The sequence below is a fragment of the Portunus trituberculatus genome, chromosome 15, assembly GCF_017591435.1.
Source record: "Portunus trituberculatus isolate SZX2019 chromosome 15, ASM1759143v1, whole genome shotgun sequence".
NCBI lineage: Eukaryota > Metazoa > Arthropoda > Malacostraca > Decapoda > Portunidae > Portunus > Portunus trituberculatus.
The window spans coordinates 5,211,129-5,235,318 of NC_059269.1; the positions used below are offsets into that span (position 1 = coordinate 5,211,129).

The window sequence follows — 24,190 nt, forward strand, 5'->3', positions numbered from 1 at the left end:
TGAAGATAATAATAATAATAATAATAATAATAATAATAATAATAACAATAATAATAATAGTATGTAATAATGAATACCAAAATATAAGGAATATAAACCATTGTGCTTATGTATAAGACACTTGCTTGGAAAAGAGTAAATAAAATCTTAACAGTCAAAAAAATTCCTAGGCCTCTCTCCATTCAGTGATACACTTGTCTTCATGACTTGTTAGTTAATGATCCTGTAACATGTTTACCTTACACAATTATCTCTCTCTCTCTCTCTTACCTCTAGATCCATTTCACCATCTTTGACACACAGATACTTCATTCATCTCCTCCAATCTCTTTCTTCTCCCATAAACTCCTCACATCTCCCATTCATCCTCTCAGGGGTCTTAACGTCATAAATCCCCACTTCTCTCCTCCAAAATACTATCACTTTAGTTTTACCAACATCACTCTTAGTTTTTATCTCACACATTATGGAATTTAATAACTACTCTGAAGTTCCCTTTTTACAAGCAAAAGCTAATATATTTCATCCCACTCTATTCTGTTTTAAGTCTTATAGCACCATTTCCTAATCTATTTTTTATCTTTTTCATACAGCCAGTCATAAAACTATTAAACAGCCCTGTAAATATTATACATTTCTACCTTCCTTCACTCCCTGTAGCAAAGCTCCTTCCTAGCTCTTTCTTCACTCGTACACTTGCATCCCTATAACATCCTTTATCCCTTCTATAAAGGATCCTCCCATACTATACATTTTGATAACACTCTAAAGATTTTCTTTATCCATCTTATTATGTGCTTTCTAAAGGTCATAATATTGCATACAACTTTTCATCTTAAGTAGAACTCCTCTAATATAATTCTAACAGCAATAATGTGATCAACACAAATTTTTCTTTTCCTGAATCTGTTTTTTCAATAACCTTCATGTCTCTCTGCAGACTTTTCTGGCACATAAAGCAATCCTATTACACTCATTCCTACAACATTCACCTTTATATATATATATATATATATATATATATATATATATATATATATATATATATATATATATATACAATAACTGCCTTATTTCACTCATATAGTATATTTTGCCCCCATGCTGGGTAACAAATTAGAAGCATTCAATATATGTACTATTACTTCACTTACAATCTTTAACATTTACACAGTTATTTTTATCTATACCAACAACTTTGTCACACTTCACTGTGGGTAATGCTTTCTATTTCTCCCTACCTATTCCTGCTTGACCTCTTTTTTTCCACTAAACACTATTGCTTCATCTACTACCTTCTCATTCATCAAACAATCCTCTTACAAAGACGTTCCATTTCTTCTTTATTTTCTACAAGATCTTCATCCCTCTCTTCATTCTTACATTTCCAAGCTCCTCCTTTTTATTTCTTATTTTTTTTTTACTTAAAAAAAGTGGTTGACATTAGACTGATCATTCAGCTTTAAACCAAATGTATATATTCTCCTTTTATCTTCTATAATCAATCCCTTCACTTACCTTTTCAAAGTCTCATGCTGTTTTTTTTTTCCTTAGTTACATTTTTTTTCCATTGCTTTTTTTTTTTTTAACTCATCTATCAATTGCACACTAATCTTACTTCTATTCACAAGTCTTTTGCTGCAATGAAACACCTTTTACTTTTTATCCCTTCCCAGCTACTGCTTTTCTACAAATAATTTCCTTCGATCTTTTGAATACTTTCTCATACTGTTCTCTATAGTCCTCCTTACATAACCTTTTCCTAGCCACTATTGTACTCCCTTTCTACCACTATTATAGTCCTAGTTTCATCTATCTCTCATTCTAATTATCAAAGCATCCCTCTCACTAACAAGACATCCCCCTTAATATTTTACTTATTGCTACACTGTTTTTTATTAAACCTCTGCTCCACCAAATTACAACTTAAACTTACAAATGATAAAGCTACTGAAGGAAATACAGATTATGGTTGGTAATTTCTTTTTACTTACTATCATTATTTACATGTGATATACATACTACCTATGTATATGTCAGGCTTATATTCTTGTAACCCAGACAAGATGCTCCCACACACACACACACACACACACACACACACACACACACACACACACACACACACACACCAGCATTCCTTAAGTTAGAATCTTTCTTATTCTCTGGACCTCTATAAAAGAAGAGGACAATATTAAATCTCTGACGACCTGCCTTGTACATGAATCAATTGCCTAAGCATACCTAGAGCTCTCTCCCCATTTCAGAGCCTGATTCAGAACTGCTTTATCGCTACTATGCCATAACAGACTCATCCCTTTTCCCACATCTTATCTGATCAAGTTGATACCAAATCAGGGAAAGCCTCAACATATCACATTATTATCCATTAATATTTCAGCTCCTATGTTCAGAAATCATTTGGTACTTCTGATCCCCTTGTCATATGTTCTATTAAGTGCATGAAACAGGTTTGCAATGATGTAGTTTTTTTAATTTACAAAAATATATTTATTACATTTTCATTTTCAATCTTAAGCTTTTATCTGAACCCACTCCCATTTGTTTATGCTCCCTAACATGTCTTGTTCCCTAACTGACAATATATTATCGAACAATTTCTCTCCTATCTCAAACTCTGAAATACTCAGGAACACACTGTCAATAACCCAAGCTTCATATCATAAGGAAAAAATGTGAAAATAGAAAACATCCTTACAATCTAACAGCCAATGCTGGGAGAAGATATAGTAGTAAGTACTTCTCAGTGATGTTTGTGCCATGAAACAGTGTACGTTATAAAAATAAATATAACAATAACTAATGAAACCCTATTTACTATCAAAGGTAAATATCAATAACAATGTTAATGGTTTTGAAGTTGGTTTTATTGCCAACCAACTGCAAAGAATCAACAATAGAAATATATTTATACTACATTTTAAGATACTATTGACTAAACCATCACACAGCAGTCACCAATATATTATTTGTGGCAAGGATTTCATCCATCACTTTTTTCTTCACAGTTTATATCCTAATATTTACATAGGATACATACAGTTAGGCCTACCATGGAATACTAGGATTACAATAGTGGAAGGGCAAGACTTTTTACGAGCTGAAAAGAAAAAAATTGAATTGATGTTCATACCTTCTAATAAGTGGTGTCAAATATACTATGTATACTCCAACTGTTATGTCAAAATGTAAGTTTGTCTAGGCAGTGAAGGAACTACATAACTTTGCCATCCAGTAATCCAAAGTTAGCCATGAATTCATAATACTGAGGAAAGATACCTTAGATCAGAGATGAATGATTCCCTTGTGTTCCATTCAGCCTCAACCTTGGTCACACATGCATCACCCGTGGTGTGCTGAAATGCAAACAATATTGATGTAAATAGATAAATTAATTAATAAATAATGTGCATATATGTTCAAATCTTCAACATTCTTGGTATATTAAATCATATAATTTTTTGCATTTGTTTTACTATTTCATTAATATGCACCAGAAATGTGTAAAGTATCTCATGTGATAAAAATTACTTCTGATGTTTATGAATGACCTGTGATGCCAGTTGTTTATATCTATTATACTAAGTGTGATGAAAAACTGACACAATAGGAAACAGTAAGAAATACACTCACCTTTTCCCCATTAACCAATCAAAGAGTGTAGATGACGTCCCTTGGGTTTCACGAGCTGTGGAGGTACAAATTCAGTGATTCAATCTCAATGAGAAAAAAAAAAAAAAAAAAAAAAAAAAAAACTTTGCTGCTATTATACATGATGAGAGAGAAGCTAATGTATGAACAGATGGAGATAATGAAAGGACAACTTACTAAGTGTGTAGTCAGCATGTCTGGTGGCTGTTGGAGTCGGAGGGGCAGTGTGAGACACAAACATGGGTGAAGCAGCCAGACCAGGTACTGATACTCTTTGAGCTAAACCACTTGAAGATGCTACTTGTAGGCTGGATAAAGCTTTCTGTTCCAGAGAATCATTCAATTCTCTCAGCTCAGCAAGTCTGGAAAAAAATAAAATTACCTTATAATTTGGAGCAAAATCTAAAATACAGTGAAAACAAAAGAAATATTACAAGCATCACATGCCCACTAAACAAATTCCAAAACATCACTTTCTTATAATCATATATCAAGGATTGAAAACTTGAACTGATATAATACACTTGTAATCTTTTTATAGATTTGTTGTTTGTATAGTTATGGTTATTGTGGCTGAAGGTTGCATCATCATCTGCTAACTTACTTGTCAACACTTGTCTGAAACTATTTATGCAGTACACTTTAGCAATATGATCATTATCAATGATATATACAGGCACCACATATTCATTTGAAACTCAAAATTGACAATAATTAGTGGCACTGCTTACTTATAAATGGTAATAAATATTTCTAAAGAGTATATCGTATGCACATTTTCAGTAAACTGTTGATGAGTAGAATGTTAGAATTGAGATTACAACCTTCAGCCCCAAAGACACACACACACAAGTTAATAAATTGATTAACGGAATGGATGAAGTGGATAATGAGAAACTGATCCTGAGAGAAGAATATGACTTTAGAAGCACAAGATCGCATAGTAAGAAACTAAGGAAGGGACGATGTCTGAGAGATGTTAAAAAATTTTGTTTCCCGCAAAGATGTGTTGAGACTTGGAACAGTTTGAGTGAGGAAGTGGTGTCAGCAAAGAGTGTACATAGTTTTAAAGAAAAATTGGATAAGTGTAGATATGGAGACGAGCATAAAGCCCAGGCCCTGTAAAACTACTACTACTTTTGACTTTAGCAAACAGTGACCATCATATAATTAGATTTATCATTAATTCCAGTAGGGATAATATAGTGAATAAGACTAGAGTCCCAAACTATCAGAAAGGCAATTATGGTAGGTTACGTCAGTTATTAGGAGAGGTAAACTGGGAAGATAGTTTTGGAAATAAAACTGCACAGGAGATGTGGGATATTTTTAAGGTTGTAGTAAAGGGTATAGTGATGCAGTGTATCCCTTACAAAGATATAAGGCAGAGAAACAGGAAGCCATTATGGTGGACTCATGAGATAGGTAGCCAGATCAGAGAGAAGAAGAGGGCATACAGAGAGTTGCAGAAAAGTGGGAAGATGTAGATTTGATTAGGTACAGACAGGTCAGAGATGATTTGAGTAAGGTTATAAAAAAAGTAAAAGGCAGGCAGAGATAAAACTAGCTAGAGCTGGGAGTAAAGATCCCAAAAATTATATAGTTATTACAAGGTCAGTGATAAAAGAAATAAGGATAGGATTGGACCACTCAGAAAAGATGGTGTAGTAGTGGATCAAAATGAAGACATAGTAGAATTATTGAATGAACAATTTTCTTCAGTATTTACTAGGAAAGAATAGGAAATCCTGTTACAAACAGTGCGACGAGTAGTTTAAGAGCTTTAGAAAATATTGATATAAAACCGGGAATTATTAGGAAATTTATTCTTGAACTAGACGATAGGAAAGCTAGTGGTCCTGATGAGCTACATGCCAGAGTACTTAGGGAGGGTGTAGACAGTATTTCTGAAGCACTTAAGTTAATCTTTGAAAGATCACTTAGGTTTGCTGAGATACCTCAGGACTGGAAGTTAGCTAATGTTACTCCAATATTTAAAAAGGTAGGAAGGATGATGCGAATAATTATAGACCGATCAGTTTAACTAGTATAGTATGTAAGATACTAGAGAAAATCATTAAGGGTAGTATTTGGGAGCATTTAAATGAGAATAGATTAATTAGAGATACCCAACATGGCTTTAGATCAGGGAGGTCCTGTCTTACAAATTTGCTCGATATCTTAGAATATATTACCAAGGAGTTAGATGATGGAAATAGCATAGATGTTATATATCTAGATTTTAGCAAGGCGTTTGATAAGGTACCGCATAGGAGGCTAGTGTACAAATTGAGACTACATGGGATAGGGGGTAGGTTAGTTGATTGGATTAGTGAATGGCTTTCTGATAGGAAACAGAGAGTAGTATTAAATGGGGCAATGTCTGAGTGGAAGGAAGTGGTTAGTGGGGTACCCCAAGGATCAGTGCTAGGACCTCTTCTTTTCTTGGTGTACATTAACGATTTAGATATAGGAATTAGTAGCAAAGTATCAAAGTTTGCAGATGATACTAAGATAGCATGTGCAGTACAGGGTGAAAAGGACAATTACAGAATACAACGAGACCTGGACAGGCTGATAGCATGGGCAGACAGGTGGCAGATGGAGTTTAATTCTAAAAGTGTCAGGTTATGCATTTAGGTAAAGACAACACAAACTTTAACTATGAGATGGAGGGATGTTGGCTAGAGGCAGTAGAGGAAGGAAAGGATTTAGGAGTAGTGATAGACAGGACTATGAAATTTTCAAAGCAATGTTTAGAAGCAAGAAATAGGGCAAATAGGATCCTGGGTTTTATAAATAGAAATGTTAGTTATAAAAGTAAGGAAGTGGTGCGTAGCTTATATAATTCCTATGTTAGGCCCCATTTAGAGTATTGCATACAGGCCTGGTCACCCCACTATAGGCAGGATATCAACATGTTAGAAGCAGTTCAGAGAAGAGCAACTAGGATGATACCAGCATTAAAGCGCCTGGAGTATAGAGATAGATTAAAGGAATTAAACATGTTTTCATTTGAGAGGAGATGTATAAGAGGGATATGATAGAGTTATTTAAAATGTTCTCAGATACAAACTACATAGATGTGAGATCTTTCTTTACCTTAGAGGAGGGAAGTAGGACTAGAAATCATGGCAGGAAGATTAGAAAGCAAGGCTGCAGGTTAGATATAAGAAAATATTTCTTTAGTCATAGGGTGGTAGACTTCTGGAATGCATTGCCAGAGACGGTTGTAAATAGCACTAGTTTGACAATGTTTAAAAACAGATTAGATAAGCACTTAAATTTATTAGATTTATAATTATGTATAGCACTGCATGATAGTTTTTATAAGAAATTTACTATAGTTAAACAAGACATGATCCCCATGTATGGGGATTACAGATTGTAGAGGAATTGCTGCAGGACTTAGCCCTGTTAATGGGCCAAATATTTAGAATTAGTATATAATGTATTGTGTACTTGTAAGTGTATCTTTAAGTACTGATGACGAGGTCGCTGTGCGACTGATACAGGATAACCTAGATGGGCCCTGGTGGCCCTTTGTTATCCTATTATTTATGTTATGTTATGTTATGTTACAACTAGGTAAATACAACTAGGTAAATACACACACACACACACACACACACACACACACACACACACACACACACACACACACATATATATATATATATATATATATATATATATATATATATATATATATATATATATATATATATATATATATATATATACGAAAACATGTACATTCTAAATGTGTAGTGACTTGATATAGCATTTCCATGGTACTCTACAACTGTGAGCATGTCACATTGCTAATTATGTGTCAGTAGCTATGATGAGTAGAACAAACTAAAGATCTACTTATATCAGCACTGTAAATTTTGATGTTTTGAAAATCCTATCCTACAGCACAAAAAAGTCTCTTCTTTGTTCAATTTTCCTTACTTCTGGTGGAGGGAAGGTGCAGGAGAGGCAGGTGCAGGGAGCTGGTGACTCAGACTCAATTCACGACTAAGCTCCTGTGTTTGCCTTAAGGAAGCACTAAGTTTCAGTTGTAAAGCATCTCTTTCCTCGAGCAACTGAAAAGAAGTTATTCACTCATAATAATAAAGCCACTAGCATTTTGTTTCCAGTAAATGATCATATTTCACAAAAAAGCATCATAGTTATTCACATGTAAACTTATGGCACCTGGTATATAGCAATTACCTTTGTTATCTCAAGGGAGAGTTGCTGACATCGTAAGTCACGCAGGTGTAGAGAGGCCAGAGCTGCTTCAAGTTCTGAGTTTGTGTTAACAGAAGTGTAAGCAACACCATCCTCTTGCTCTGGTCTTGCTAACTTTGTGAGGGAAGTTTCAGCTGCTTTAACCTACCATGGAAATAAGGAGAATGGACATGAAGACCATTTACCATGAACAAACACATAGGTAAACCACATGAATGTGTAAAAAAGCTTCCTTCAAGAAAGGAGTAAAATAAACATAATTAAGAAACTAAACTGATTTTTTGGTTAGTTTGGAACCTTCACATCTATGTCATAGCCAAGGTAAGTCTTTCCTCAAATTTACCTTCAGAACTTGGCCAACCTTCTTGTAGCTCTAACTGTCTCAGAACTATTAAAATGTATGTAAGCTTCTTTAAAGAGAGGCAATGGGTGCAATTTTCACTGAATTTGATTATGAAATGCTGGCATGTTTCTTTTCGTGCCTGAAAGATTATAAATGAAAACAAATACAAATATTCTAAGTCAATGAAAATAATGATGATTTGTTTTAAAGTGAAAAGAAAAGAAAAGAAAGAAAAGAAAAATTACCTGAAGCTGCAGTTGTTGATTAACTTCTTCTAACTGTTCAACTCGCTGCTGAAGTCTTTGTGTCAGCTCCTCATTGCTCTCCTCAGCCTGGTCATGCTGTGCTAACTTGGACTTCATGGCAGCAATTTCAGCTTTCATGTAGGTAATCTGACGGTCTTGTCCATCAATGGTAGTGTTGTGGAAGGATATTTCTTCATCTTTCTTTGTTAACTCATCTCGCAGAAGTTTCTGAACCTCAACATTCTGTTCTAAGGCGTAATTAACTCGTGTAGCTTTATCTTTTGCATCCTGGGCCTGGACTTCTAAGGCAGTGTTCTGTGTGAAAAGCAATCAATGATATTCAGCTGCACCTCACTCCTCCAGCTGTTTCATTTCTAGTCTCAATAACTTGATCTTGAATTCTTTCCTACTTTTTAATTCATCATTGGAATTCATTAAATTCACCAGTTCTCTAGCTACATAAAAAAGCTTGATTCTATAAACTTAAGTGTTCATTTTATAATTATAAGAAACTACTTCACAGGTATACAGCTTAAGATGGTTATCTATTTCTTCTCAAAAGAGCCTCTGGCCTTTGTCCAAATTAATGACGATCATCAACATGAAAAAAACATCAATAATTCAAAGGAAAGGAAAAGCTGCACAGTGACACAGTGAGTATAGCATGATGGCAACATAGGCGACTGATGATACTAATGGCTTCAATGGCTTGCATTTTACATTCTGCTTGCTATGCCATATTGAATCCAGGCCAATGTCTAACTTTTTATTTACCCCAATTATGACTTGATTAAAATAAATGAATTTTACAGTACCTTACAATTACATGTATAATACTACAATATAATGCATGCAATAGAAGTAAATGTGAAATGTGTGTCTTGCCCTTTCCACTGGCAATCCTCTTATAAGAAAAACACATATTTTCTACCTTTCAAAAAGAAAATCACAAAACAAATGGCTGATAAAAAATGGCATTAACAGAAGGGAATGAGAATATGCATAATATAATACATGAAAATAATGACCTATAATTGATACAATGTTGTCTAAAGAAAGTAACTGGGTGATCTATACAATTCTTGGAAACCATCTCTTCTGTGATGAGGATAAGTCTGAAAAACATGTTTTGGAGAAATAAGATATCTACATTAAAAACTAGTGATTTTGAAAGGAAATAAATGCTGTGTTTTACAGGAAAAGAGCTATGCTTATGCCGTCCTGTCTCCATATCTACAGTTGTCCAGTTTAGCCCTTAAGTCATGAATATTTCTTGCTTGAACCACTGCTTCATTCAAATTGTTCAATATTTCTATGCTTCTATTTGGAAAACTATATTTCTTAATATCTCTTCTACATATGGTCTTTTTCAATATCAAGCCATGTCCCCTTGTATTTCTTGAGTCCCACACCAATAAGTCTTCTTTGTCAACTTGGTCCATCCCCTTCCATGCCCTGTATATAGCAATTACGTCTCCTCTCCTCTATTGTAATGTTGAAAGTTTTAATTTCTTTAATCTGTCCTCATAAGTTACGTCTCTTAAATTTGTAATCAGTTTGATTGCAGCTCTTTGAATACTTTCTATCTTCCTTATATAATCTTTTATTATGTGGTGACCATATAAATGCACCATATTCTAGCTTAGGTCAAATCATGCATTCTACTAGTTTTTTTTTTCATTTTCTCTTTATCTGTGTGTGTGTGTGTGTGTGTGTGTGTGTGTGTGTGTGTGTGTGTGTGTGTGTGTGTGTGTAATTCACCTCGGTCGCCTGCTGGTCACCCAGCCAGTCTTCCCCATTACGGAGCGAGCTCAGAGCTCATAGACCGATCTTGGTAGGACTGAGACCACAGCACACTCCACACACCAAAGCGAGGCCACAACCCTCGAGTTACATCCTGCACCTATTTACTGCTAGGTGAACAGGGGCCACACATTAAGAGGCTTGCCCATATGCCTCGCCGCCGACTCGAACCCTGTGTGTGTGTCATGCATGTGTGTGTGTGTGTGTGTGTGTGTGTGTGTGTGTGTGTGTGTATTTACCTATTTGTGTATTACAGGACCCGAGCTAAGCTTTCTGTGACCTGTCTCCTTGTCCATTCCTGTCATATCTCTCTTTCATCTGATTGACACACACCGCGTCAACGACATCACTGCTCAGTTTATTCCACTTATCAATGCTACGATGCGGGAAACTGTATTTTCTCACGTCATTTAGACAGATGTCCTTTATTAGCTTTTTTCCATGTCCTCAGAGATGATTACTTGTGGTCACCTTTATCAACTCTGTCCAGTATGTCAATCTTCTTCACCAATTTATACATAGTTATCATGTCTCCTCTTGTTCTTCTCTCTTCTAATGTGGTCAGCCCCAGCTTCCTCAGTCTTTCCTCATAGTCTAACTCCCTGAGTCCTGGTACCATCCTTGTTGCCAGCCTCTGTACCCTTTCCACCTTCTTCACATTTTTCTTCATATGCGGTGACCAGACACATGCTGCATATTCTAACTGGGGTCTTATTAAGGTACATAATATCTTCTTCATCATTCCTTCATCTAGGTAGTGGAATGCAAGGCCAATATTTTGAAGCATGTTGTATGTTTTCCAAAAATCTTGTTAATGTGTTTCTCCGGTGACAAAGTGTTTTGCACGGTTACTCCTAAGTCTTTCTCCTCATTGGTCTCTTTAATTTTCTCATCACCCAGCCTGTAATCCCAGTTTGGTCTGTATCTACTTCTTCCCATTTTCATAACATGGGTCTTGTCTATATTAAATTCCATCTGCCACTCCTTACTCCACTCATATATTTTATCAAGATCTTCCTGTAACTTGTTACAATCTTCCACATTCTTTACTCTCCTCATAATTTTAGTATCGTCCGCAAACATGTTCATGTAACTGTCAATTCCTACTGGCATATCATTAACATAAATAAAAACATGATGGGACCCAGCACTGACCCTTGTGGAACTCCACTGGTTACCTTCTTCCACTCGGACTTCCTTCCTCTCACCACTGTTCTCATTTCTCTTCCCATTAAGTAATTTTCCATCCATTTTGCTAGTTTATCATTTACTCCTCCAATCATCTTTAGTTTCCACATCAGTCTATTGTGTGGTACTTTATCAAAGGCCTTTCTCAAGTCCAGGTAGATAGCATCCACCCATCCCTCTCTATGTTGTAGTATGTCAGTCACTCTTGAATAAAAACATAATAAATTGGATACACGATCTTCCTTTTCTGAAACCAAACTGCCTTTCACTCAGAATGTTTTCACTTTCTAGATACTCACTCCACTTAGCTTTAATTACTTCTTCACATACCTTGCACAATATACTAGTCAACGATACTGGTCTATAATTTAGCGGTTCCATTCTACTACCATTCTTATATATAGGCACAATGTCAGCTCTTTTCCACTCTTTCGGGACTAATCCTGTTCGTATGGAGGTTTCCACAATATCAAATATGGGGTTCAACAATTGATCCTTACATTCATTTAGCAACCTCCCAGATATGCCATCAGGCCCCATTGATTTATTAATATCCAGATTGCTTATAATTTTCCTTACATCTTCCTTAGTAACCATGATGTTCTGCATTTGCTTTATTTCCGTAGGCCTTCCTCCCATAAAATGCTCCTCCTTTGTAAACACTTCGCAAAAGTTGTCGTTCAAAATTTCAGCTATATGTGTGTGTGTGTGTGTGTGTGCGTGTATTTATCTAGCTGTATTGTACAGAGTTCGAGCGGGGCTCTTGGTGTTCAGTCTCCATGTTTCTGTTTATCTAATTTTTCCTTAAAGTTATGCACATTATGTGCTGTAATAACTTCATTATTCAATGCATTCCACTTTTCCACCATTCTGTGTGGAAAACTCTATTTTCCATTATCCTTCACACACTGCCTCATCCAGATCTTTACATGTCCTCTTGTCTTTTCATCTTATTCTGTCACCAGTACCATGTCTTCCTTGTCATCTTTTCAATGCCATTGACTATCTTGTACATCTTGTTATTAGGTCCCCACATTCTCTTCTATCTTGTAAGGTTGGTAGCCCCATTTCCTTCAGTCGTTCTTCATATGTTAGGTTCTTTAATTCTGGCATCATCTTTGTAGCAATCTTTTGTATCCTTTCCAATTTTCTTATACAATAAGCCCCCCCCTTGACGAATTAATTAGTCTGGCGAAACTACTGCCAAATGTGAATTTCTCTAAGCACATGTTCTTTATACCATATAAATTGCCTAAAAAGTGCCTTAATCAGTCTTTGGTCATTGCCAAAGTCCCTCTTCTGACCCCTAAAATACCATCTTTCGAGCTGAAATAAAATCTTTTGTCTTCACATATTAGAACACATGTACAAAACAGACCAATAAACAATAAATAAAGTTAATAAGACATGATATAAAGGCTGTAACTCCCGTTTTTTCACCCGTTTCCCTCGCCCACTTTCGTTGCGGTAAATCGCCAGAATTCATTCCCACTCTAGCAGAACAGAGGGTAGCACAAACAAAATGGCTGATAGGGACTCTCACACTGCGTTCTGATAGATTTAGAGAAAGGTCTGACGTCACAAGGGAGCGGCGTGGTTCACCGTGCGGCCGCCAAGTTTGAATTCAAATCGCTAAGAGTGCACTTGGTGGTCCGTGGCCACCCTACCGCCAAAAGTGAATTTCACCAAGCTGAGATTTGCCAAGTGTGGGGGCTTACTGTATGCATTTTAGAGCTCGGAGACCACACCACTGCTGCATATTCCAGCCTTGGACATATCATGCTTGTGATGATTTTTTCATCATATCTTTGTCCACGTATTGAAATGCCACTTTTATATTAGTCAACATTTTATATGATAATCCAAATATCTTGCTTATGTGTTTTTCAGGGTTCAGTTTTTCCTGTATAAACACTACCAGATCTTTTTCCTCTTTAGTCTTCATTATTTGTTTCTCTCTCATCAAGTAATTCCATACCAGTCTTCTTTTGCTCTTTCCTAGTTCCATTATGTGACATTTCTTGGCATTAAACTCCTATTTCCACTTCCTACTCCACTCATAGATGTTGCTTATATCTTCCTGTAACAGCAGACAGTCCTCCCTGGTTTTGATAACTCTTAGCAGATTTGCATCACCAGCAAATAAATTAATATAACTGTTTACCCCAATGTGAATGTCATTTACATAAATCTGAGACATAATGGGGGCTAACACTGACCACTCCGCTTGTTACTTTACCCCAAGATGGGTATGTATCTCTGATCACAGTTCTCATCTCCCTATCTTTCAAATAATATCTTGCCCATTCCAGCAAAGTTCCTCGCAGTCCTCCTATGTTCTCTAGTTTCCAAAGTAGTCCTCCATGAGGGACTTTATCAAAAGCCACTTTTAAATCCAAGTATACTGTGTCCACCCATCTGTCTATGTTTTCCAATCCTGCAATAACTCTCCAGTAGAAGCTTAATAAATTTGATACACATGACCTCACTGTCCTAAACACAAATTGTCTGTTCGATATGACTTGTTCCTCTTCTAGAAATTTAACTAATTTTTCTTTAATAATTATTTCACATAACTTTCCCAAAATACTTGTAAGTGACACTGGTCTGTAGTTTGGTGGTTCAGTTCAGTTCAGTTCATTGCGTGTGTGTATGTGTGTAATTCACTTTGGTCGCCTGCTGGTCACCCAGCCAGTCTTCCCCATTACGGAGCAAGCTCAGAGCTCATAGACCGATCTTCGGGTAGGACTGAGACCACAGCACACTCCACACACCGGGAAAGCGAGGCCACAACCCCTCGAGTTACATCCCGTACCTATTTACTGCTAGGTGAACAGGGGCCACACATTAAGAGGCTTGCCCATTTGCCTCACCGCCGATTCGAACCGGGCCCTCTCGATTGTGAGTCGAGCGTGTGTGTGTGTGTGTGTGTGTGTGTTCACTGTTTGATCTGCTGCAGTCTCTGACGAGACAGCCAGACGTTACCCTACGGAGCGAGCTCAGAGCTCATTATTTCCGATGTGTGTGTGTGTGTGTGTGTGTGTGTGTGTGTGTGTGTGTGTGTGTGTGTGTGTGTGTGTGTGTGTGTGTGTGTGTGTGCGCGCCTGATCAACTCAATAACCAGCAAGAGAGAGAGAGAGAGAGAGAGAGAGAGAGAGAGAGAGAGAGAGAGAGAGAGAGAGAGAGAGAGAGAGAAGGGGAAGGGGGGGAGATAGATGGATGGATGGAATTTAATTTTGGCGCCGCAACACAGGGAGGGGGGAAGAGAGAGGGAAAATGGTTAATACTCATGACTTATCTTTAACACTCACCTCCTCATGCATCAAGTTATTCTGCTCCCGCAAACTGAAACATTCATCTTGTAAGGCACGAATAATCTCTTCCTCCTCTTCCTCGTGTAATGCTACCAATTGCTTTTTCAGGCTGTCAACTTCCTCAACAAGACGATCCCTCTCTCCCTTAAGGATTCCTACATCATGCTTGTGGCTGTCACAAACATCACGGAGGTCATTGTACTCAGAGAACATGGAGTTGTAGGCAGCTTCAAGAGTGTTGTGGGTATATGTGAGCTCTTTAAGTTCTTCATTCACTTTCTCCTTCTCTTTCTTCAAGGATGTGTGTTCAGAATCTAGTTCGATATAGGTTGTCTTGTAATTCTTGATATCTATTTCAGCTTTAGCCTTAGCTTCTCTGAGACTTTGTATAATAGACTGGAAGGAATCATTATCAGTATTAAGCTGTGCAATCTTCTCCTCTAGTTCTTTATTATATGTTTCCAACCTGCTATTTTCAGACTTCAAGATAGTAATTTCTTGTTGTAAGGCTGAGACTTCTTTTGACAATGTCCCAACTTCTGGTGGTGGAGTAGGTTCCTTAGTTTCTAGTGTGCTTTGAACAATGGCAGGAGAACTTGGAGATGGAGATTCTGTTTTCTGATGCTCTTCAAGATTCTCTTCTAACTCTGAAACCCTCCATTCCAGAGCATGCACTTGGCCTTCCAGTTCTTTGTTATGTGTCCTCAAAAGCTGCAGTGTGTGGTCTTGGTCTTCCTTCAGCTCCAAGTACTTCTCTTGTGCTGCTGTTAGCACATCAATCTGACTAACCAAATTCTCTTTTTCCGATTCCATTTCATCAATTTTTTGTTTCATTTCATCTCTCTCTGCCTCTGCTTTTGAAACTTGAGCTTTCCATTCCTCTTCCAAGGCTTGGTCTAAATCAGAGAAGCCTCCAGCTTTAGCCTTCAACTTTTGTACTTCCTTATTTAGAGCTTCATTTTTATTCTGTGTTAGCTTCAGCTTTTGTAACATCTTTCCACTCTTCAATTTGGCAGCCTGAAGTTCATCATAGATACTATTCTTCTCCTTTTCTAATGTAATCAATTTCTCCTTCAGACAATCTATCTCCTTCTGGTATTTTGTGTCAGCTGAGGACTGCAAAACGTGTTCGTCTTCAATTTGACCTTCAGCACTCCAGTCAACTTCTGCTAGTAGATCATATGGCTCAGAGGCAGGTACATTTTTGCTACTTGGTGTAGTTTCTAAAGAGGCAACTTGGTTTTGCAATTCAGTATATTTTCCTTCCAGTTCTCTGTAATGAGAGTCGAGTGATCTAAACCTCTCAATTTCTACTCTCTGACGATTGATCTCTGTTTCTGCTGAAGTGCTGACCTCTGTTAGTCTTTGAATTTCATCTCGTAGATGTTTATTTTCTGAGGCAATATTGGTGTTCTGAGCTGTTATTCTTTGTACTTCACTCTCAAGACTCTCCTTTTCAGCTTCAGTCATCTGGTTAGCCTGAGAGAGAGCTTCATATTCCCCTCTTGCTCTACTGTTTTCTCCTTCAAGTACACTGTAATCACACTGTAGTCTTCCATGTTCCCCTTCCATGACCTCCAACTCACTTCGTAACTGATTACTTTCTTGCTCTAACCTCTGATATTGACTTCTGATTTCCACAATTTCACTCTGAAGGTTCTCATTTTCCTGTTTAAATCTATCTATATCAGATTTAAAAGCAACATTTTCAGTCTGAAGTTTAAGAGTTTCAGTTTTACAGATTTCATTGTCATTCTGTAGTCTTCCTATTTCCTTTTTATGTTTTTTCACCTCACTCTGTAGGTGCTGAATTTCATAGTCTAACTTGCTCATCTCCACTCCCATGCCTTGGGCATCTGTTTCGAGTTTCTCTCTATCACTTTGCACAACCTCACTGGCTTGACTAAGCACCACAATTTCGTTTCTGAGGCGTGCAATTTCAGACTCTGCTGACTGCACCATTAGTTCCAACTCCTGCACTCGTGATTTTGAGCCTTCCCTCTTGGTCTCAGACTCCTGTATGCAAGACTGTAATTCACCATAAAGAACTTCTATTTCATGGAGGCGGGTCCTTTCATGTTCTGCTTCAGCTAATTTGTTTTGCATGGCATCACACTGAAAATAAATGAGTAAGAATAGTTACAATAAAGTTCACCACATGTATGAATATTTGCTAGATTCTAGGTATGTTCAATGTTATGCTATTATAATGACAAAACTGTTGAATATTTAGCCTCATAACATTAACAAGCTAAATCAATAAGGGCATGGAAGGTGATTGAATAAGAAACAGACTAACAAAGTGCACTCAACTAGCAATCATGTAGGACATAATGCAATCAGTAATGTGTAGTCTAGAGCCATCAGTGCTAGATTTCAATCCTGGTCATTCATAATTCCTTTCTACTCCAGGACTAATGTGTCATATGTATGCATATTTTTCAAAACTTTAATACAATTAACACTGCCACTTCAACATAAATACCTCATGTCTAATAGCTATTACGGAATTTCCACAAAGAGGTGGCCATGTTACAAGAATCTTTACTGGCTACACCTAACTATTCCAGTATTCCTCCACTCTCATGTTCCCATACTCCATTCTTCTCCTCAGCCTTCCATCATTTCCAAAACATTTATCATACTAATACTAGCTATCCTTGGTCACATTTTCCCCAATTGCCTTTAAATGACCAAAATGCCTTGGAGTTCTGTGTTCATCTTTATCAACTATATTGTAATAATTTACCCTTTCATAACAAATCTTTCAAATATATTGTCCAAGTATCCAGGAATTCATACAGATTGTATCCTCTCACATAACTATTTTGCATGGATCCTAGCACAATAAATAATTCTTAGTGTACTTACCTGATGCTGGAGTGCCTGAACCTGACTCTGCAGTTCATACACTTGAGTCTCGAACCCTCGCAAACGGTCTACTTCTGCTTCGGCCTCTGCTACGCGGGAAGTGATTACACCCGAATCTGACGCTGGATCGATTTGTGCTTCGAGACGCCTCAAATTTTCTAATTCTTCCTGCAGTTTAGAGTTTCCTTCTCTGAGCTGTTCATAAGCTGCCTCTACCTCAGAAAGCTTGTTCTGTAGCTCATCTATTTTTTGTTGCTTATTTGATATATCTTCATCTTTATCTGATGCTGGATCACAGGAAGCAGTCTTTTCAGCCACATCAACACTAGGTGATGCTGAAAGCTGAAGTTCTTGTAACTGTTGTGTTAACTGAACAATCTTTTGCTGTGCCTCTTCATGAGCTGTCTGCAACTGAGTGTAGTGGCCAGTCCAGGTGGACCATTGTTCTTCATACCAGGAAAGTTTATATTGCATCTCCTCAATATCAACTTGAGGCTGGGAATGGGTTTGGGTTTGTTCTGGATATGGTTCAGCTGAAGGCTCTTGAGGTGCTGCAGTGTCTGTTACTGGAAAATCTTGTTGATCAAACCAACTTGCAGGATCTTGTTGACTACTTTCTACATTTGCTGTGGTCAATAAAGAAAGGGATTCTTCTTCAGTAGGTTGCTCCCACTGCATGGTGGCTTCCTGATGCCCCACAGCTGTTGGTGGCTTTACTTCCTCTCCTGCACTTATTTCACTTGAAGGCCAAACAGCACTTACTTTTCCAGTGGAATGACTAATGGATGCTTCCTGAATTGGATCTGTATTTGATGTAACACTATGGTATTGATCTTGAATATCTGTAGGTGAATCTTTGTTGGTAATTTGCTGCTGAAGGACTTCAATTTCTTGCTGTTTTCCAGCTAATATCTCCTCAAGCTCAGAAATTCTTGTATTTGTTTGCTCATAAGTATTCTGAGCATCACTTAAGCTTTCCAATTGTTTTTTCATCAAAGATAGTTCATTCTGATCTTGATCCAGTTGTTGCTGTTGTTGAACAATAGTAGCTTCATCACTTTTCCGTTGCTGTTCTAAAACTTTCTTTTCTTCTGAAAAAGTATTTACTTGCTGCAAAGCTTCTTTAAGTTGTTCTTGTATCATTCTCAACAATTCATCTTTATCAGCTAGAGACTTCTTAAGGTTGATAACATCACTGTTTTCTGCAACAGGAACAATTTCCTGGGAATCTGGTGAGCCTAGATCTACCTCCCCCCAGTCATCCCACTCAGGCTGTGATGTTGCTGCTGAGCTGCCCAGGGAAGTCTGAAGCAGGGTAATTGTTTGACGAGCCTCCTGCAGCTGTTGTTTAAGTGCTTCCACATTGGCATAGAGAGAAATGCGCTCGGCTTCCAAGAGTTTGGATTGGTTTTGTGCTTCTGTCAGGTCATTTTTCAGGCTTATTACTGTGCTATTTTTTTGGTCCTCAGTACATGAAGGATGTGTTTGTGATGTTACATTACTCTCAAGAAGTTCTTTCGTTTCCTTAATTTCCTTTAGTGAATTCTCAACCTCAGATTTTGCCTTTTGAGTTTCAAGTAATGAACTGTGCAATGCTTGTATTTCTTCATCTTTTCCATGTATGGTTAATTTGAGACTTTCAATATTATCATTGAGCTCAATGCTCAAATCAGTTTGGCTCTGTAAAAATTTATTTTTGTCTTCGATTTCTGCCTGCAGCTGATCACGAGTCTGTGAAGCCAATAATAATTCACTTTCCAGCTGACTGATTTTTTGCTGTTGAGAAAGTGAAACTGCTTTTCCTTCACTTTCACTCTGTGAACTGAGAGAGACAGCATGAGAAAGTTCAGCTTGTAGAGATTGTGCAGTCTGCCTCTCTAGTTCTAATTCTAACTGAAGGTTCTCAACCTGATTATTCCTTGATGATAATTCCTCTTTAGCATCTGTAAGTTCATTCTGAAGAGAAATTTGCTCTCTCTTTATTGTTTCTAACTCTGTCTGCAATTCTGTAGCCCATTCCTGGATTTTGGATGATCCTACTTCTAAGTTCTCAGCATACTGTCTACTTGCCTGAACTTCTTCCTCCAATTCAGCAACCTTTGATTTCTGTGTCTGCAGTTCAGCATTTACTATTTCTAATTCTTTCTTGGTGTTCTGTAACTGGTCAACCATTTGTTCTTCAGCTGTTTTCATGTTAGCTGATTTTGATAGCAGTTCTTGTTCCAACTGTGATATAACAGAGGAATTATTCTGACACTGACCTTGTGTTTCTTGTAGCTCAGTCTGAACAGCAGTCAGTTTTTCTTGTGACTTTTCAAAATGTTGACTTGCCTCTGTCAATGATGCTTGAGTCTCACTTAGCTGATTTTGAACTTCTATAAGTTCCCTTTCTTTGACTTTAAAGCTTTCCTGAAGTTCACATAGCTGCCTTTGTGCATGATTTCTCTGTTCTTCAGCAAGTGCAAGATTTTCCTGGTTCTGTTCCATGCAAGTGTACAGTTCACTCAATGTTGAATCTTTTCCTTGTACCTCAAGACGAGCAGAGTCCAATGTATGTGTCACCTCAGCCAGCTGGCTACTCTTTTCTAAGGCTTCTGTCTGCCACTTCTCTACCTCTGATGCTCTCGTCTCCAAGTCAGCTGTAAGGCTTCTAACCGAGTCTTGCAGTGTTGCAATTTCGTGAACTTTTCCCTCTAGTGCTATTTTAAGAGAGTCAACTTCATTCATTAATTCATGAGACTTACTTGCTATTTCTGTGTTCAAGTGAAGTAAGCTCTCTTCTTTTTGATGTACTATGGATTTGGTTTCATTTACTTCTTCTTCAAGACTGTCTTTTATTTGTGTTAATTGTGACTTTTCTTCTTGCAACACCATTAATTTTTTCTCCAAGTTTGCATTCAGTTCATTTAAGCTTTCAATATGAATTGCATGTTCTTCCATTTCAGCCTGCATTTTTAATACACAAGTTTCCTTCTCTGATAGAGCCATGCTTAGTTCATCAAGATTTTGTTGCAATGATTTATTCTTGGCCTCACTCTCATCTATCAACAAGTTCTTGGAACAAATTTCTTCTTCATACTTGGAAATTACAGTCTGATTATTTTGTATTTCTTTTTCTTTTACTTTGATCTCTACATCTGCTGCCTCAATCTGGTTTTTGTAGTCATTCATCATAGATACCATAACATTTAATTCAGTCTCTAGAGAAGACTTTGTTGTTTCATATTTTAGAGATAAATTGATGAGTTCATTCCTCAATTTTACACATTCTTTGTTTTCCTCATTTAGCTGCTGCTCTGTCTGTGTGCATAACGAGTGAAGTTCTTCTATCCTTGTGTCTTGCTGATGTAAATGTGTTTCCAGTTTCTCAAGTTTATTAATATAATCATTTATAGATTTCTCCTTTGCATTAACTTCATCTTGTAGAGAAGAAACTTCTCCAACTAGATTCTGTACATTTATATTTCTTTCATTCACAGTTCTGTTTAGAGTTTCAACCCTTTCCCTGACTGTAATTAATTCCTCTTCCTTGGAAGAAAGTTCAGTGGATTTTGCAATAACCTGTGACTTTAAGTCTTCCATAATTTCTCTTTCTTTCATGAGCACCATACTAATTTCTTCTAACTCAGCTTTTTTCTCATCTCTTTCTTTTATGGATGTTGATAATTTCTCTTCAATACCAGCAATGACTGCATCATGTTTATCTATCCTTATAGACATGGTTGTAATTGTATTTTCTTTGTCAGTAAGAATATTCATAAGACGTTTGCATTCTTTACTTTTCTCCTCCATTTCCTGCATAGCTCCTTTTGCTTTTTCTTTACACTCCTCAACAGTAGCAATCTGATCAGTAAACTTTTCTTGCCACTCATCTCTTTCTTTCAAAATACTCTGAACTGTTTCTTCCAGACTGGCCTTTTCAGCTTTGAGTTGATCATTAGAAATGATGTTTGACTCTGACATCTGATTTTCTAATTCTGCCTTTTCTTTTTCAGCCATATCCCTTTGTTCCTCAATTTCACAAAGTTTCAACTCAAGAGTAACCATCGTCTGATTACTTTCTGTTAAGCTCTGTTTTGTGGCTGCTAATTCAGTTTCAAGATCAAAGATGCGATTTTCACGTTCATTCGTCCCCTCTACTAGTTTAATTTTTTCAGTTTCCAACAAGGTAATTGCACTAAGTTGTGAATCTAGGTCATTGTTCTGCTGTTTTATCTGTTCCTCAAGCTTGTTTCTTTGAAGAATCAATTTTTCATTGGCAGCTTTTAAGTCATCAAAGTCAACCAATTTCAGCTGTAAATTTCCTTTCTCCTCCTCTAGTTCAGCAATTGAATTTTGCAGCTCCAGTATTTGTTCGCCAGATTTACCATCCACTTTTAAGCTTTTAAGTTGTTTTTCAAGTGCTCTGAGCTTTTTCTGACCATGAGCTTCTGCTTTAACTAATTTTTGCTTCAAATCTTGCACAAAAGCATCTTTTTCTTCAGAATTATTCCTGTCCATTTCTGCCTGACTTTTAAGTGATTTAATGTCACCCTGCATTGTCACAATCTTTTCTTGAAGTTCAGCATTACGAGTACTAAGCTCAAATCTAAGGTTTTCCAGTCGACGACCGTTGTCTTCGAGCTGTTTGACTTTCTTGGCTTTTTCCTTAATTTCCCTAGTTAGAGCTTCTTTCTCATTTACAAAAGACTCTTCTTTTGCAATAAATTCTTCCTGCATCTTTTTCATTTGATATCTAACTTCTTCCAGTTCTTGTAAGGTCTTTAAGTTCTTCTCATTCTCAGACTTTGCAACCAATGTCACTGCTTCAGTTCTTGACTCTATCAGTCTATCCTTTTCATTTAAAGACTCCCGTTGTTCCTGAATTACTTCTTCCAAACGTTCTACCTTCTGTGTAAGTTCAAGAAGAGTATTGTCTTTGTATAGGATTTGCTGCAAGAGTTTTTGTGTCATTGTTTCATCTGTCATAGAGCTGCTTCCTTCCTGAAGAGAATGGATGAGACTGTCTCGCTGTTCAACTTCTGATCGTAGCTTCTCTATCCTTTGTTTCATCTCCTCCATACTTGCTCTTTTTTCCGCATTATCCTTTTGCTGACGCTCAAACTTCTGTCTGTTTTCTTCAAGCTGTTTTCTGAGAAGTAGAATCTTTGCTCTGCTACTACTTTCAGATGATGGCAACCTCTTCTCTATTGATTTCTCTTCACTTCCACTTTTAACTCCTGCTTCTAATTTCTGCTTGAGCAGCAGCATACCTCCAGCTGCCTCTTGCTGTTCTCCTTTATCTGACTGCTGAACTGTTTTCTTCCTAGGATCACTTCTCTCGAGTCGAGGCTTCACTTTAGCTAACCTGACTGCAAGGTCCTGAAATGGTAAAAATTCATGATAAAAAAAGAAAGAAAAAATCTATATTTCATGGAAAAGGTCAATGAATATAGAAACCATGAATTGTGTATGCATCCAATCAAATAAAAGTGGCAGTGATGATGAAGTAATGGATGATGCTGACAATGAGGTCTGCATGATTAATTAATTAAAGGCTTCTTGTCACTGGTTACAAGGAGAGGATAAAGGAGTGAAGGTGAAGGCAGCAGATGGGTGAGACAACACACTGAAGAGGAGGTTCCACTTAGATACTAAGACTTTCTATTAATACACTTTACTAAGTAAAAAATGAAAATTAAGGAAGTTTATAGGGTCACCATTACAATATCTCTTGGTATTTATGACTAAAAATGCTAAGGCCAATGTTTAAGGAAGATGTATGAGAGGCACACAGTCACATCAATTGTCATGTAACTACGGAAAAATACACAGTGAAACCTTGGTTCATGAATGCCCCAGTACCCAAACAAATAGGTTGACAAACCAATTTTTTTTTACAAATTTCATCTTGATCCATGAACAGAGTTGCTGGTTTTGGCGCAAGATGGCACTGCACGAAGCATCAATTGTTCTCAAGGTACTACAATGTAAACAGTGTTTCTTGTGGTGCCGTTTTGCTTTCTTGCTTTTTGCATTAAATTGGCCTTCATTATGCCTCATAAGAAAATGAAATGTGTTAGTGATAGTGATGTTAAGAAGCTAAAGTGTATTATAATAGAAATAAAGAAAGCCACACCAGTAAAGAATCTTGAAATGAATACTACTGCTTAATCCACAAAAAGAAAAACAGAAAATAACTTTATTCCTAGTACAAATATGAAACACCATAAAAAAATAATTTCCAAGATGGTAAGTCTTGGGAGTCACAAGATGTCTGCTTAGGCTGCCATATTTATCATTACAGCTGATCGCAGCACAGAGGTGCCTCACCTCTAGGACAGCTAGTGATGCATGAAAAATGTTATCAGGAAGAACAGCATATGCTGTCTTGCTATCAGTTAGATGCTGTTACTACAGTAATACTAATCCTCTGCTTATGCCAGCTGAGAGGTGCACAAAAGCGTTTATACAGGATATGTGCTGCAAGGACTGCAGGGTGCATGCCAAGTTGCTCTCTCAAATGCAGCTCTGGG

The 24,190-nt window shown here is 37.2% G+C and overlaps 1 protein-coding gene across 4 annotated transcripts in view; it reads right to left on the reverse strand.

Moving 5' to 3' along the window:
- LOC123504191 (golgin subfamily B member 1-like) overlaps positions 1-24,190 on the reverse strand; it is a 29,427-nt gene that overhangs the window by 878 nt on the left and 4,359 nt on the right. For 2 of the 4 annotated variants that reach the window (XM_045254538.1, XM_045254537.1), the window contains exons 4-12: positions 17,676-23,036; positions 14,802-16,919; positions 8,500-8,814; positions 7,894-8,055; positions 7,630-7,763; positions 3,850-4,034; positions 3,655-3,709; positions 3,301-3,377; positions 589-3,121 (exon numbers count right to left, since the gene is read on the reverse strand). In XM_045254538.1, coding sequence (XP_045110473.1) covers positions 3,353-3,377; positions 3,655-3,709; positions 3,850-4,034; positions 7,630-7,763; positions 7,894-8,055; positions 8,500-8,814; positions 14,802-16,919; positions 17,676-23,036 — 8,355 coding nt within the window. In that variant the 3' untranslated portion in view covers positions 589-3,121; positions 3,301-3,352. Of the gene's footprint in view, positions 1-588; positions 3,122-3,300; positions 3,378-3,654; positions 3,710-3,849; positions 4,035-7,629; positions 7,764-7,893; positions 8,056-8,499; positions 8,815-14,801; positions 16,920-17,675; positions 23,037-24,190 lie in introns of those variants that run through there. The other 2 variants (XM_045254540.1, XM_045254539.1) reach the window with 1 other exon arrangement.